The 17,381-nt window shown below is 42.1% G+C and overlaps 1 protein-coding gene across 12 annotated transcripts in view; it reads right to left on the bottom strand.

Moving 5' to 3' along the window:
* RAD18 (RAD18 E3 ubiquitin protein ligase) overlaps nt 1-17,381 on the bottom strand; it is a 213,994-nt gene that overhangs the window by 194,122 nt on the left and 2,491 nt on the right. For all 12 annotated transcript variants that reach the window (XR_014788554.1, XR_014788553.1, XM_084840274.1 and 9 more), the window contains exons 2-4: nt 16,663-16,744; nt 13,010-13,071; nt 3,755-3,825 (exon numbers count right to left, since the gene is read on the bottom strand). Coding sequence is in view for 10 of the 12 variants with exons in the window: in XM_084840274.1 (XP_084696400.1) it covers nt 3,755-3,825; nt 13,010-13,071; nt 16,663-16,744 (215 nt within the window). In the remaining 2 variants the exon portion in view is untranslated. The remainder of the gene's footprint in view (nt 1-3,754; nt 3,826-13,009; nt 13,072-16,662; nt 16,745-17,381) is intronic.

Raw genomic sequence — 17,381 nt, 5'->3', positions numbered from 1 at the left:
TCCAATCACCATCATTCTTGTTAAGAAAAGCAATTCCTGTTGTAATCCTACAATGGATTTAACAACCATTCTCTTACAGAATTCTCTCTGCCACACAGTTTAATTTACCTGACAGTCACTTCTCAACAAGCAGTACTCTTGCTAGCTATCTTGCCAAATGATTATAGACATGAAAAAGTAGGTTTCATTGCTATTCTCACACATCTATCACCCTGAACAACTCCAACAACTCCAGTGTTCCTTAATCTTCCTTGGAAAGGCTCAAATATTATCATGAATGACAATCATATTATTTCTTATTATGGGGTTGCATCTTTGAGACAATAGAAGCTTCATTGAACAAGGAGAGGAAAGAGATTTTTGCAAATTCCTCGTTCTCCTATAGCCCCCCGGTGCCAACACCCACACTGTTTCAAAGGATCCCCCACCCCTCTGGAGCAGATGGGGGGGCATAGGAAGAAGGGGGAAATCAGCAAAAATTACCTCCCCTCCTTCGATTCACAGATGTCTCTGCTAGATTGTGAGCAGACAGACAAAGTCTGATACAATCCATTATGTATTATTATAATTATGTATTTGACCCAGAAAATGGAACTGGATTAGGCTTACAAGCTCCTGCCACAGAAATGCCAGGTACAGGGAGGGTGCTGGCTCCCTTAATGTGTGCTGAGAGTGGCACTTCTCTCTGCAGTGCCACCCTGACAAAAAAAAACACCTCCCAAAACATCACTGAAAGGAGAGGTCTCGCTTTGCAGGCAGAGATATTCATGAAAACAAGGCCCATTTCATCTCAGCCCTAATTTATATGCCTTTCAAAGTAGCAGAGGTGACTAAGGCTTATCAAGTGGAAGAAAGTTCAAAATTACAGGAACAGCTTCACAACTTCATCTCACTCATTGCCAGATGGCCTCACTCACTCTCTTTCTTATCAGGAAGCCTCAGAGTTACATATTTATTTCCGGCTTTAGCTTTCTTTTGCAGCTGCTCTCTTCCATTCAGCAGGCCATTACCTTGAGAAATGGATGATCCCAAGGCTAGACGGCTATTATAAAAGCAATGACACCATGTTCTCCCAATGCTTTATTATTTAAAAAGTTGTCTCAATAAAAAAATACCAATGACTAAGATTAGCAAATTTTCTAAAATACTGAGGTATTTCAAAATGAGGGAAATACCTAATTATCCTTGAATAACAATACTAGAATTGCCTACTTGGCTCAAAACAAAGAAAACCCATCTTCATTTCAGATTCTCATTATCATTACAGTATCATTGAAGTCCACTTGGACAAAAAAGCAGCTTGAGGAAAGGTGATTTTGAGAGGCAAAATCACCCCAGGGGAAAGAGGTTAAGCAGACCTCCTGCAAACACCCCTGAAGAGGCTTTAAAAAAAAACCAGAAGAAAATTATACATGATTCAGTGTAATAGTAGTTTGAACTTCAAAAGATCCTATGAGTGGAACTACATATATAGACCATGTTCAGACTATGGTTACCAGCGTTGGAACAAGGGAGGATCTGAAACCAACTTTAAATCGTGGTTTAAAATCCTGGTTCCAGATAGCTCCAGAAACTATGGTTCCAAAGCTGGGAACCATAGTTTCTGAGTTTGGATGGAACGGGAAACTGTGGCTAATCAGAGGCTTCCTAGTTTGTTTACTCATATGAAGAAGGTGGCTGCATGCATGGGCAAGAGACTTGTTCGTATTTTGGCTTATTAAGCCGAGATATTATTGCCTAAATCTGGCCTGTATATGTAGTTCCACAATTCTTTTTGGATACTCTATTTTTTTTAAAAAGACAGCTGCTGAAGCGGGAAGACATGGTAAGAAGCATTTTTAACCCTTTTCCTCATGCTGTCTTTCTGCTAAAAGTCATGCCTCAAAGCTGCATCTACCTCCCACTACTGAAAAAAACAGCCCATATTTTCTAAATATTTACTGTCATATTTATTCATATTTAATGTCATCAGGTAGAGAGCATGGGTAAAGACTCTATTCTTCCTCCAGGGTACCCAAAAACCCTACTGGAAAACAGGACATGGGAAGCCTTCCATTTGCTGTTGCTACAGATGTGCAAACCTCAAAGGCATTTCAAGCCCTGTGCTTCTCAAGGAGAAACAGGACTAGAAACTCTGGCCACAGAAGAATGGTATCCTTAATCTTAATTCTTCAGTGTCAGTTCAGCCCTGTTAACAGACAACCCTTAGTCAAATCATACTTTTATTACCAATTGTAAGCCTATGATAATAAAAACCAAGCTACTAACCTCAGAGATCTTGGAATGGTTAATAATGAGTGGAAAATTATTCACCCATTCAAAACACAATAGCACTGACAGGAACTCTTTATGGTTCAGCTTCAAACCTCAGTAGAAAAGAAACTTAATGCTTTTCCTTGGCTGCTTGATCCAAAGGATATGATCATCACCAAGTCAATTGCAATGTAATTATCAGATTGAAACACGCTTGAGCAAAAAGAAAAATAATCATAACTCAATGTGCTGCAACTTTGTAATGAAATTTGGAGGAAACTACAAACAACCTGCACTCCACAGCTCCCCTGCAACATTGCTGCCAAGTCACTTGTCTTTCTGCCTCTGCTAATTTTGATCCATCTCCATTCTGACAGGCAAAGCAAGGGATTTCTACGAGAAAGATTGGCAAGGCCACATTTGCCTGGCACATCTTGGGAGAGAAGCAGCATGGTGGTGTGAAGAGCTCTTCAAGGAGCTGCTGAATTCATTCCCAGAAAGGATCATCTTCCAGAAGGCTTGCAGCTCTGCCAAAAAGCCCCTGCTGGCCCAGTTTTGGGAAAGGAGAACTTACAATAGCACAGAACCCAAAAGGAAACATCCCCTCCTTACTGCTCCAGACAAGAAAAAGCAGTGCAGATAGAGATGTGGTGGCTGGGGGGGGGGGGGGGACGACACAGGACAAAAAATTGGGGAAGGACCAGGAAGAAAACATTAAGGGCGCAATCCTATGCAGATAGGCAGCCGCCTCCAAACTCGGAGGCAGACACCTTTCCAATGCAGGGCAGGAGAAGCACGGAGGGGATCATTCCCTCCATGCTTCTCCTGCCCTGCATTTTCGGCCAGACGGCTGCGGGAAGGCAGAGTGGGGGAGGAGGCTGTCGGACCACACATAGGATGTGTCGTACCAGCATTTCCACCCTCCCCGCCCCAGAACGCCCCCACGGAATGCCCCGTTTTGGCCACTCCACGTTCCTTTTGCAAGCGCGGAGCATAGGGCTGTTCTGCGCTGCCTTGGGGGGGGAGAAGGTTGGTTTGGAGCACGGGCTCTGAGGTCGGTTCCCAGAAAACCAGATATCCGATGGCTGTCTAACCACTGACTAGCAGCCGCTCCCTAAAGAGGTTTTCCCTATTTTTTCCAGGGATTTTTTCCAGGGGGGAAATTGTGGCGGGGGGAGTTTACTTCCCAAATTTTTCTGGTGCTTTTGGCGTTTTTTCCAAGCTTTACATCTCTAAGTGCAGAATACACACTCTCCCTTCCCCTCACTTAGGAAGCTGCTTTATACCACATCAAATTATTTGTCCATCTAGCCCAGTATTAACTGCTATGACTGGCAATGGCTCTCAGGTCTATAAGACTCAGAATCCTCATGCATCCTCTTCCATTGCACATCGTCTCGGATTTTTAAGTTCAATATATAGCACAACTTAGCTTTTAGCTCAAATGGAATTTGAATTACATCTGCATTCTCACTCTGAAATGTGTAAAATTGTGTGGTACCTTGAAGAATTAAAGGTTTGTACCAGTTCATCTAATATCCGGTTATTTTTCAGGTCGGGTCCCGTAGCTGCCTAGAAAACAACAGAAAATGTTCAAGTAAGTACTATTCCACTTGGACCTTTCTAGTTTCCCAAACTTTCTGCAGAGAAATTGTCATATTTAAAAGGAAAACATAAAAACCAGATACATGTCGTCTTTCCTGAAAACATCTAAGCAACTGGAAAAATAATGTTCTGTACTGAAAATCTGAGAAATGCTGCATAAAGTTAAGTTTGTCATACACAATTACCAAAAGCAATAATGTATTACAGGAAAACTAATAAACTCTTCAATTTCCAGCAATTCACTGTTTTATCATGGCTGCAGCTATATATTTTTTAAGACAAAAGCACACACTAAAGAATGATAACAATTAAAACCCACAAAGAGGAGTGGGGAGAAATAGGAAGCAGAACTTTAAAAGGGAAAGGCCAGACTTTGAGTAATTATTGAACAGATACAGATTTCAGAAAGGTTTGCTGCATACAAACTATTCTCTTATAAAACTGATATCTATCTTCTTTCTGCTTTTAGTTGCCTTTTTGGTGCCAAGTTTTTTTTCCTTTAAAAAATCTCATTGTCTGATGTAGAAGATATAAAGGTAGAAATAAAGTTATTTGCTGCAGACATGTACGCAAAGCATTCTTGAAAAATCAGCAACAGGAGGCAGGGAGTAGAGCTTGGAGACTTTCAACTTAGAGTCTGTAATCTAATTCAGACCTTTAGGAAGAAGGATTGAGGGGCAGACATCTTCCCAAAGATTATCAAAACCTCTATTACAGTAAACATTTCAGGCAACCTATCATTTTAAGAAGTGCACTAAGCTTGAAGCTTAAAATCCATTAATCCCAATATGGTTTAGTGTAAAGAGAGTTGCATACCATTTACTTTCCAACAAGATATTGAGAGTCAACCTGCTGTGCCTGTACAATACAGGCTTCATTCACTATTTAGGAAACATTACCCCAGATCTGCTACAGTTCCTCAGTGCTGAACTCAGTCCCAGAGGTCATAACTGTTTGGATATCTTCTGATTATTAGCTAACCATTCAATTTTAATTTTATAGATCAGCCACAATGCAAGGCTATGGTGGGATGTGACAAGTAAGAGTGGCTACAGCAAGGAACTTGGAACCCAGGAGATCTATCTGGGCAACCACGAACTCAGGCATGGACCGGGGAAATTTGGGTGCAAAGTTACATTCTCTGTGCAAAAATTTGGGTAAGTACATCACTTTCAGCCTCAATTCCACCATCTGCAAAATGGAGCATACGTCATATAGCTGTAGTGAGAATAAATCTAAGGTAAAGCTTACACTTTCCAAATTAAAAAGTATAAATTATCTGAAGGTTGTCTAACCCTCAAACAACCCCTGCTGGCTGGGTTTGCATGACATGACAAGCCAAGGCAAGATGGACATCCCGAAGCAGCAGCTCCTGCGGTGGCCTGTCATGTCATGTGAACCAGGTCATTGCCTAATATATACTACCTGCCTGCAAAAGATACTGGAAGTATAAAGAGAACATAGACTGTTAATGTTACAATATGAGCCATAAAGCTAGTTATTAATCTATAGTTTTATATGTTCCTGAACCACCCCAATGAACATCTGTCACCTAAAAATCACCTATGCTTAGAACCCTTATGCTTAGAAGCAGGGTGAAATTCAGTAATATTCACTTAATTCAGTAATAACCATAACAACTATTTATTTGGGTATTAAGATAATGGCAACATCCACAGAGTTTGTGGCTGATTTTATGAATTAATATGAATTTGTAACCAACTTCCCATGCCATACTAAAAACATGCACCCTTAACCATGATAGGGAATTCTCAGCCCTAAATATATAAGTTTGTGATGTTGAGCATTAAGCACTTAACTCCACCCTTAACTACCCATAATAAATGCAACTGTCAGCCACAACTGAGAGGCACTCCACATTTTTAAAGCATATGGCAGAGTCCTCAAAAAATGTGGAAGCATGCATATGCCTAAGTGTTTTGTTGTTCAGTCGTTAAGTCGTGTCCGACTCTTCGTGACACCATGGACCATAGCCAGGCCTTCCTGTCCTCCGCTCTTTCCCGGAGTGTGCTCAAATTCATATTCATTGCATCGGTGATGCTATCTAGCCATCTCATCCTCTGCCGTCCCCTTCTCCTTTTGCCTTCGATCTTTCCCAGCGTCAGGGTCTTTTCCAGGGAGTTTTCTCTTCGCATTGTTGTTGTTTATTCGGTCACGACTCTTCATGACTTCATGGACCAGCCCACGCCAGAGCTTCCTGTCGGCCGTCACCACCCCCAGCTCCCCCAAGGTCGAGTCCGTCACCTCCAGAATATCATCCATCCACCTTGCCCTTGGTCGGCCCCTCTTCCTTTTGCCTTCCACTTTCCCTAGCATCAGCATCTTCTCCAGGATATCCTGTCTTCTCATTATGTGGCCAAAGTACTTCAGTTTTGCCTTGAATATCATTCCCTCAAGTGAGCAGTCTGGCTTTATTTCCTGGAGTATGGACTGGTTTGATCTTTTTGCAATCCATGGCACTCTCGGAATTTTCCTCCAGCACCACAGTTCAAAAGCATCTATCTTCCTTCGCTCAGCCTTCCTTATGGTCCAGCTCTCGCAGCCATAGGTAACTATGGGGAATACCATTGCTTTAACTATGCGGACCTTTGTTGTCAGTGTGATGTCTCTGCTCTTCATTATTTTATCAAGATTTATCATTGCTGTCCTCCCAAGAAGTAAACGTCTTCTGGTTTCCTGACTGCAGTCAGTGTCTGCAGTAATCTTTGCGCCTAAAAAGACAAAGTCTGTCACTGCCTCCACATTTTCTCCCTCTATTTGCCAGTTATCAATCAAGCTGGTTGCCATAATCTTGGGTTTTTTGAGGTTTAACTGCAACCCAGCTTTTGCACTTTCTTCTTTCACCTTCGTCATGAGGTTCCTCAGCTACTCCTCGCTTTCAGCCATCAAAGTGGTATCATCTGCATATCGGAGATTGTTAATGTTTCTTCCAGCGATTTTAACTCCAGCCTCGGCTTCATCAAGCCCAGCACGTCTCATGATGTGTTCTGCATACAGGTTGAATAGGTAGGGTGAGAGTATACAACCCTGCCATACTCCTTTCCCAATCTTAAACCAGTCCGTTGTTCCGTGGTCTGTTCTTACCGTTGCTACTTGGTCGTTATACAGATTCCTCAGGAGGCAGACAAGATGACTTGGTATCCCCATACCACCAAGAACTTGCCACAATTTGTGATGATCCACACAGTCAAAGGCTTTAGAATAGTCAATAAAACAGAAATAGATGTTTTTCTGAAACTCCCTGGCTTTCTCCATTATCCAGAGGATATTGGCAATTTGGTCTCGAGTTCCTCTGCCTTTTCTAAACACAGCTTGTACATCTGGCAATTCTCGTTCCATCAGTTGCTGAAGTCTACCTTGCAAGATCTTGAGCATTACCTTACTGGCATGTGAAATAAGGGGCACTGTTCGATAGTTTGGACATTCTTTAGTGTTTCCCTTTTTTGATATGGGGATATAAGTTGATCTTTTCCAATCTGGTGGCCATTCTTGTGTTTTCCAAATTTGCTGGCATATGGCATGCATCACCTTGACAGCATCATCTCGCAAGATTTTAAACAGTTCAGCTGGGATACCGTCATCTCCTGCTGCCTTGTTATTAGCAATGCTTCTTAAGGCCCATTCAACCTCACTCTTCAGGATGTCTGGCTCTAGCTCACTGACCACACTGTCAAATCTATCCCCGATATTATTATCCTTCCTATACAGATCTTCCGTATATTCTTGCCACCTTTTCTTGATCTCTTCTGCTTCTGTTAGGTCCTTGCCATCTTTGTTTTTGATCATACCCATTTTTGCCTGGAATTTACCTCCGATGTCTCTAATTTTCTGGAAGAGGACTCTTGTCCTTCCTATTCTATTATCTTCTTCCGCTTCCGCGAATTGCTTGTTTAAAAATAATTCCTGATCTCTTCTGGCTAACCTCTGGAATTTTGCATTTAATTGGGCATATCTCCCCCTATCACTGTTGCCTTTTGCTTTCCTTCTTTCTTGGGCTACTTCCAGAAGTTCCAGTGTCTCAGCAGACAGCCATCTTGCCTTCTTGGTTTTCTTTTTCTTTGGGACGTTTTTTGTTGCCACCTCCTGAACAATGTTGCGAACTTCTGTCCATAGTTCTTCCGGGAACCTATCTACTAAATCTAGTCCCTTAAATCTACTCTTCACCTCCACTGCATATTCATGAGGAATATTTGTGAGCTCATATCTAACTGATCTGTGGGTCTTCCCTATTCTCTTTAGTCTGATTCTAAATTGTGCAATAAGAAGTTCGTGATCTGAACTACATCACTTCACATTAGGTTGCCAAAATATTTGAGCTTCAGCTTCAGTATCTGTCCTTCCAATGAGCACTCAGGGTTGATTTCCTTTAGGATTGACTGATTTGACCTCCTTGCAGTCCAGGGGACTCGTAAGAGTCTTCTCCAGCACCACAGTTTGAAGGCATCAATTCTTCGGCGCTCAGCCTTCCTTATAGTCCAGCTCTCACAGACATACGTTGCTACTGGGAAAACCATAGCTTTGATTATACAAATCTTTGTCGGCAAGGTGATGTCTCTGCTTCTTACTATGCTGTCCAGGTTTGCCATAGCTTACTCCCAAGGAGCAAGCATCTTTTAATTTCATGGCTACAGTCACCATCTGCGGTGATCTTGGAGCCCAAGAAAATAAAATCTGTCACTGCTTCCATTTCTTCCCCTTCCATATGCCAGGAAGTGATGGGGCCAGATGCCATGATCTTCGTTTTTGTAATGTTGAGTTTCAAACCAGCTTTTGCACTCTCCACTTTCACCCTCAACAAGAGGCTCTTTAGATCCTCTTCGCTTTCTGCCATTAGGCTGGTATCGTCTGCATATCTGAGGTTGTTGATCATTCTCCCAGCAATCTTAATTCCGACCTGTGATTCATCCAACCCGGCGTTTCTCATGATGTACTCTGCATATAAATTAAATAAGCAGGGTGACAATATACAGCCTTGTCGTACTTCTTTCCCAATTTTGAACCAATCAGTTGTTCCATGTCCAGTTCTTACCGTTGCTTCTTGTCCCTCGTACAGCTTTCTCAGGAGACAGGTAAGGTGGGCTGGTACTCCCATCTCTTGAAGAATTTGCCAGAGTTTGTTGTGATCCACACAATCAAAGGCTTTAGCGTAGTCAATGAAGCAGAAAGAGACGTTTTTCTGGAATTCTCTTGCTTTCTCCATGATCCAGTGAATGTTGGCGATTTGATCTCTAGTTCCTCTGCCTCTTCGAAACCCAGCTTGTACTTCTGGTAGTTCTCGGTTCACACACTGCTGAAGCCTGGCTTGTAGGATTTTGAGCATAACCTTGCTGGCATGTGAAATGAGCGCAATTGTACGGTAGTTTGAACACTCTTTGGCATTGCACTTCTTTGGAATTGGAATGTACACTGACCTTTTCCAGTCTTGTTGTCACTGTTCAGTGTTCCAAATTCGTTGGCATATTGAGTGCAGCACTTTAACAGCATCATCATTTAGGATTTTAAATAGTTCAGCTGGAATACTGTCATCTCCGCTAGCTTTGTTGTTAGTAATGCTTCCTAAGGCCCACTTGATTTCACTCTCGAGGATGTCCAGCTCAAGTTCAGTGACCGCACTATCATGGTTATCAGGGACATTCAGATCTTTCCTGTATAGTTCTTCTGTGTATTCTTTCCACCTCTTCTTAATCTCATCTGCTTCTGTTAGGTCCCTGCCTTCTTTGTCCTTTATCATGCCCGTCTTTGCACAAAACGTTCCCTTGAGATCTCCAATTTTCTTGAAGAGAGATCTAGTCTTTCTCATTCTATTGTTTTCCTCGATTTCTTTGCATTGTTCATTTAAGAAGGCCTTCTTGTCTCTCCTTGCTATTCTCTGGAACTCTGCATTCAGTTGGATATATCTTCCCCTTTCTCCCTTGCTTTTTGCTTCCCTTCTTTCCTCAGCTACTTGTAAAGCCTCATCAGACAGCCACTTGGCTTTCTTGCATTTCTTTTTCTTTGGGATGGATTTCGTTGCTGCCTCCTGAACTATGTTACAGACCTCCGTCCATAGTTCCTCAGGCACTCTATCAGGTCTAATCCCTTAAAACTATTTCTCATCTCCACTGTATATTCAGAAGGGATATGATTTAGGTCATACCTGAATGGTTTAGTGGTTTTCCCCACGTTCTTCAATTTAAGCCGAAATTTTGCAAGAAGCAGCTCATGATCTGAGCCACAGTCAGCTCCAAGTCTTGTTTTTACTGACTGTATAGAGCTTCCTCATCTTTGCCTGCAAAGGACATAATCAATCTGATTTCGATATTGACCATCTGGTGATGTCCATGTGTAGAGTCGCCTCTTGTGCTGTTGGGAAAGAGTGTTTGCTATGATCAGCGTGTTCTCTTGGCAAAACTCTATTAGCCTTTGTCCTGCTTCATTCTGTATACCAAGGCCATGTTTGCCTGTTATCCCGGTGATTTCTCGACTTCCTACTTTAGCATTCCAATCCCCTATGATGAAAAGGACATCTTTTTTTGGTGTTAGTTCTAGAAGGTCTTGTAGGTCTTCACAGAACCGATCAACCTCAGCTTCTTTGGCCTCAGTGGTTGGGGCATGGGTCACCTGAATTAAATTCACCCATGCTTGTCCATTTTAGTTCGCTGATTCCCAAGATGTCGATGTTCAGTCTTGCCATCTCATGTTTGACCACCTCCAGCTTACCTTGATTCATTGATCTGACATTCCAGGTTCCTAAACAATATTGTTCTTTACAGCATCAGATTTTCTTTTCACCAGCAGACACATCCACAGCTGAGTGTCCGTTTGGCTTTGGCCCAGCCGCTTCACTCTTTCTGGCGCTACTTGGAAATTCCCTCTGCTCTTCCCCAGTAGTATATTGGACACCTTCCGACCTGAGGGGCTCATTTTCTGGTGTCATATCTTTTAGCCTTGTGATATGTTCCATGGGGTTTTCTTAGCAAGAATACTGGAGTGGGTTGCCATTTCCTTCTCCAGTGGACCACATTTTGTCAGAACTCACCGCCATGACCTGTCCGTCTTGGGTGGCCCTGCACAGCATACTTATGACTTTATTGAGTTACGCAAGCCCCTTCGCCACAACAAGGCAATGATCCATGAAGGGGATGCCTAAGTGTCCCTCAGCATTAAAGTCTGCCTGCATGTACAAAGCTAGCTCTATTACCTTTGTGCAATCTGGCAAACATTAGTACAAAACTCCAGGCATTCTTTGAGGATTCATTTCAATCAGGGCTTAGGCCTGGTTTGAGCATGATACTGCCTTGGTCACCCTATGGGATTACCTTTGCCAGTGGAGAGACAGGTGGAGTGCAACCCTATTGATTCTCTTGGATCTCTCAGGTGCTTTCAATACCATAATCCACAGGATCCTTCTGGAGAGGCTGTGCGAGTTGAGTGTGGTTGGAACTGCTCATTGGTGGTTCTACTCATATCCTGACAGCTCCTTCCAGAAGGTGGTGCTACAGGATTTCTCAGGATCTCACAGGGTTCTGTCATATCCCCCAATCTATATGAAACTGCTGCATGAGGTCATCTGGGCATATGGAGTGCAGTATCATTAGTATACCGATGACACCCAACTCTATTTCTCCTTTTTCATTTCATTTCTTCTTTTCACCATAAACAACCCAGTGGTTAACCCTAAAACAAACTGGGTGGTATTGCCCCTAAGCAACCGAACACTCCTGGTTTTCATGCCACACTCTCAACCCATGAAGAGGCCGATCAGAGATTGTTTACAGAGAGAAGAAGTGAGGAGTGCGCCGCAGGTGGTGCTCTTGCTCATGCATGGCAAATCATGGGCTAATTAAGCCACAATTGCTGTTCCATGCAAATTGGATCTCTGAGACTGGCACCTCGGAATTTAAAGTAATTTCCAACTTGCAGAAGGTTGGTTGGAGGAAAAAAGTGAGGACGTGGGACCTGAGAATTCTGAAATACCTTTCTAGACCCACGAATAATCCTTCAGTGCAGTGAATTAGGACTGGTTCTGTGGGACTAACTACACATTATGGGCAAAAGCATTTAAGAGACTGTCCCCAAAAACTTTGGGGAGTTCATTTTAGAAGAAAGTAGCTTGGGAAGGGGGGGATGAGCAGAATAGCTGCAGGGGAGTTGCTTAACTCCTTCCTCCCCACCCACAGGTTCTCTGCTCTAGTCATACCTCTCACAACTATCTCCATGCCCCACTGTGAGGTTTTGAGAAAAGGATAAGAGGAAGGACTTCTTCACACAGCACTTAGTTAAACTATGGAACTTGCTACCACAGGATGTAGTGATGGCCACCAATTTGGATGGCTCTAAAAGGGGTTGGACAAATTTCTGGAGGAAAAGGCTATCAATGGCTACTAGTCCTGATGGCTATGTGCTACCTCCAGTACCAGAGGCGGAGAGCCTATGTACACCAGTTGCTGGGCAACATGGGCGGGAGTTGTTGGGAGGGTGCTGTTGCGCTCATGCCCTGCTTGTGGGTTCCCAGTCAACAGCTGGTTAGCCACTGCATGAACAGAATGCTGGACTAGATGGACCCGTGGTCTGATCCAGCCTGGCTGTTCTTATGTTAATATTTGCCTTTATGTAAACACATAAAGTGGCAGAAAGCAAGAGGATTAAGCACCCCCTCCCTTGCTCCAAATTTCCTCCAACATCCCTCTGGAAGCAAACTTTTTCCCTTACTTGAATGTTCATGTAAACTTTGCAGTGTAGTTTGCCCCTATAAGCAGCATTTTAGAGGATGAAACAAATGGATATGCCATGGGAGGGGGCGTGGGGAGACCACTAAGCAAATGAAAGAGGGAAGAGCACTGCAGGGAGAGGTGCGTTGCCAGCAGAGGGAATGAGGACAATAGGCAATTCCACTAAAGAGGCTTGAAGCCAAGTTGCAGAAATATCTTGAAAGAGAACACCAGGCATGTGAAGAGCAGGGTCCAGCATGTGCCACTGAAGAGAAGGTACTGGAAGGATAGCTGTTCAGTGGTCCACCTAAGCTGCCAAAACACCTAAGCCGGGCATAGACAGGGCTAGAATGACTTTGTTATCGCCAAGTGCTCTCATTTTGTAGAAAGGTAAAGCATTTCCTTAAACATTAACAGTATGACAGGAGGTTAACACTTACCACACAACATGTAGGACACTGAGGTTTGTAGGATAGGGACTTGCGAATGCAGAGAGAACAATCTGGAAGAAAAAACACAATACATAATTAGAACAGGCCCTTTGACAACAGTACAAATTTTTCACTTTGATTTTCAACAGGCAAAGCCTGAAGCGTAAATAAAAAAATCTTCATTTCCATCAGCACAATGATTTTTATCTTTGTACTCAGCATTTTAATGGAGAACAAATATTTCCCAAACAACCAACCTCAAGAAGTAAAAGAAATCATATAAGGACGCCTTGCAAGTAGCACAAAAAGCTTTCAAAGGCATAAAACACATTAAGGGCGCAATCCTATGCAGGTTTAGACAGAAAAAAGTCCTACATTGCTGGCTGGGGAATGCTGGGAGTTGTGAGATTTTTTTCTGTCTAAACCTGCATAGGATTGCACCCTTAATGGGCCATAATCACTACCACATATGCAGTCACATGACATAAAAAGTTATAGGAAATGGTGTTTTATCTTCTCCATGTTTTAGTTCTACCAGTGAGATATCCAAAGACTACCACTTCCTAAGCAACAACTCAGAGTAAAGGTACAATTCTTGCACTGTCAGTTCTTATGCAGAATTCAAACTCCATCCAAAGAGTGTGGATACAAATCTTTTTTTTTTAATTAAAAATATTAGATAGATTTCAAAAACTGATTTAAATAAAAGTGTGCCCGTGTTTTAAAATACCCTGGTTTAAAATGAAAACACAGACAAATAGGCATATGTTTATAAAAAATGAATCCATGACCCTCTGTCAAAACACACTGTATTAAAGCCTGATTTTCTGTGTAAAAGGAATAAAACAGTACACTAGATGCTTTATAAGATAGTATTTACATCCACATTAGCAAGTTAACATACATTACAATTAAAATTTCCCAAAATTATAAAGATATCAGGATTAGAAAATACATCAATAACAAAACGTTACAATTTAAACCAATTATATTCAAAAGCTATCAAAGCAACAATCTCACAATACGGGAGCAGAAATTGGAAGTGCATTAATCTCAACCAACATAAGAGCAGCAGAAAACAGGCTCACATTTTTAATCCTCTCAATCCCCCCAAAAAGCCCATGGCGAGGAAGCTCACCGATGTTCACAAACTATGACTGGGCAGGCCGTCTCCCACCTGGGCCACTCTGGTCTCTAGCTCTCACCCACGGCATCCTCCATAATGGGCGTCCCTTTCTCTCAACAGGGAACCCCAAAACATACTACAACTCTTCCAATAACAAGCACCAACTGGAGGGGTGCTCTCTAGTCTGCCCTTCTAGGCCAGTGGAAACGAACCAGAGAGAGAGAAGCAGAGACAAGGTCATGCAGGACTCCCAGCTAACTGTTACACCACATGCTCATTTATTTCAAACACACTTGATTTAAAATCAATCCAGTCTTCAACCAAGCAAGCATAGTAAGAAATTATCTCAATTTGTCCTTTTATTTATGAACTTGCTAACCAGTTAATATTTTCTAGAATTAAGGCCATTAGTCATTTGGTCCATAACTGGTGAATATTTGCTAATTCCTTGCTCCTTATCATGCTGATGCAACTTTAAAATCTGTAACTAATCCATTTACATCACTCTTTATGATGAAGTGCTGGAGCCATTGACTAAGTTCCTATTCAACATCTACACTACTGATCAATTAAGCAGTCACACAATTAATGTAACATTATTCAAAATGCCATATATGAAAATCCATACTAGAAGAGAAGCATTACAGCTGCATGAATATGAATCAGCTTAATTGGTCTGCCCTGCAAGCCCTTTGAGAACTCAGACATTTTAGAACGTGATGGGACTGATTTATATTATGCTCAATATTCATGCCCCAGAGGAGCTGGAATGTACCCAGAGATAAACACTGAAACTGAACCAAAAGAACAGTCTTCAGCACTACGCCTCATTTGTATTTGTAGTGACACTGTAGTAGATCTCTGTCTGAAGAAGTGTACCTACAAAACTAATTACAGCACTCAACTACTGAACCGCCAAGTCAGATCAGCCAAACTCTCCATCCAGTATTTCAGGGACATCTGCCACATTACACACCAGAGAAAAGAAACCAGGACAAGAGACCTCTAGCTTCTCAAAGCAAGGGCAAAGCTATTTTATTTTTATGTATTTTATTTATTTATTTCATTTCTATACCGCCCAATAGCCAAAGCTATACTCTGATGGTAGCAGTATTTTAGTAAAATCTTAGCAATAGCCATTTTTGACAGAACAGATGCACCTTAGTTCCTCTAAATGACATTTTATCTCAATGCCGTAATATACATCTATGATACATTAAGAATGTTGTGTACAGTTCTGATCGCTTCATCTAAAAAATGGCACTGTAAGAGCAGAAGATACAGAAAAGAGGCAATTAAAATGAATATGGGTATTTTCTTTACAGGGAAATACTAAGGAACCTGTGACTTTTTAGTTCAGAAAAAGATATTTAAGCCTGAATGCTGAAGAGGAAGTGAACAGCAAAAAAAAAAAAAATTACACAACGCTACATCTCAGGATCGCTGTTGATGGGGCTCGATTGATTGAATGAAATTAGGTAGATTGAATGAAGGGCTAGACTGAACTAAGTTGATTGAGGGTAGACTCAGGACAAATATTTATTCACATGATGCACAATTAACTTACAGAATTGTCATGACATATACTAATGACAACTAGCTGATATGGTTTTATAAATGACTATACGCCAATAGATATTAGTCATGACACACGAGATGGAGCTTCCATAAGAACATAACAAGAGCCATGCTAGATCAGACCAAGGGTTCTGTTCACACAGTGGCCAACCAGCCGCCCCACAGGAAACCCACAATCAGGACATGAGTATACTGCTTCTGATACTGGAGGCAGCATATAGGCATCAGGATTAGCAGCCACTGATAGCCTTAGCATCCATGAATTTGCCCAATCCCCTTTTGAAGCCATCTAAATTGATGGCTATCACTACATCTTGTGGTAGCGAATTCCATAGTTTAACTATGTGCTGTGTGAAGAAGTACTTTCTTTTATCTGTCCTGAATCTCCCACCAGTTTCATGGGATGACCCTGGGTTTTAGTATTAAGAGAGAGGGAGAAAAAGGTCTCCAGATCCACATTCTCCACACTGTGCATAATTCTGTACACCTCTATCATGACCCCCCTTACTCACCTTTTCTCCAAGCTAAACAATCCCAGCTGTTGTAACCTTTCCTCATTGGGGAGTTGCTCCAGCCCCTCGATCATTTCAGTTTATATAATAATTGATTGTTGCTGTTAATTAAGATTAGTTAAGGGTGCAATCCCATGGGAACAGTCAGCCGCCTCCGAACTCGAAGGTGACCGACTATCCAATGCTGAGCGGGTGGAGCATGGAGGGGATCTTCTCTGCGCTCTGGCCGCCCTGCATTTGCAGCTAGATGGCCGATTCCAGATGTCAAGCCTCAGAGCAGGGGAGGGGAGGGTAGACAGCGCATAGGAAGCGTCGTAATGGCGCTTCCACCATCCCCACCCCGCCCTCAGGAACACCCCCTTTCCGGGCGCTCCGAAAAACAAGATAAACATTCAAAAATACATAAAAACAAAAACAGGAGTGGGGGACACCACATGTGTACTTACAGTTATGTGAACACTGGGGAATGATCATTGCAATCTTGAAGTATTCAAAGCATATCCCACAACGCAACAAATTATCCACTTCCTGAAATAGGATTATAAAAAAATATCTTTGTAAATATAGGGCAAAATGAAAGGTTCAGATTATAATTAAAAATAAAAGTAATTTTGAGAAAGCACCTACTGATAAAGAAAAAAGTAGTCATAATTGAATGTAACTATTGCCACTTTGTACGCACTGGTTCTTTTCATTTCTTGTGTATACTGCCCTGGTATCCATTAGGATGAAGGGAGCTTTAAAAATACTTAAAATAGGGTGCAACCCTATGCATGTTTAGGCAGAAAAAAGTCCTACAACTCCCAGCATTCCCCAGTCTGCCATGCTGGGAGCTGTAGGACTTTTTCAGTCTAAACATGTATACAGTTGTTTCCTTAATAAATTATGATAACATTTAATTATATGTTGCCAATAATAAAAAATATTGACAACATACAATTAAATGTTATCAGAATTTTTTATTATTATTTTTAAAGAACTGGAGGGAGCAATCCTATGGCTGCCAGTTAGTGGCTAGACAGCCATAGGATATGTGGGTTCCTGAAGAACTGACCTTCCTCCTCTTCTGCGCTGCCTGCAAGGCAGCGCAGAATGGCCCCACGCTCCACGCTTGGAAGAGAAGCATGGAGCAGCCAAAATGGGGCATTCTGGGGCAGGGAAGGCA

Source organism: Heloderma suspectum, chromosome 2, assembly GCF_057233095.1.
Source record: "Heloderma suspectum isolate Gila_16-S chromosome 2, 16-S_ref, whole genome shotgun sequence".
Taxonomy (NCBI): domain Eukaryota; kingdom Metazoa; phylum Chordata; class Lepidosauria; order Squamata; family Helodermatidae; genus Heloderma; species Heloderma suspectum.
This window is presented reverse-complemented; position numbering and strand designations above follow the sequence as displayed.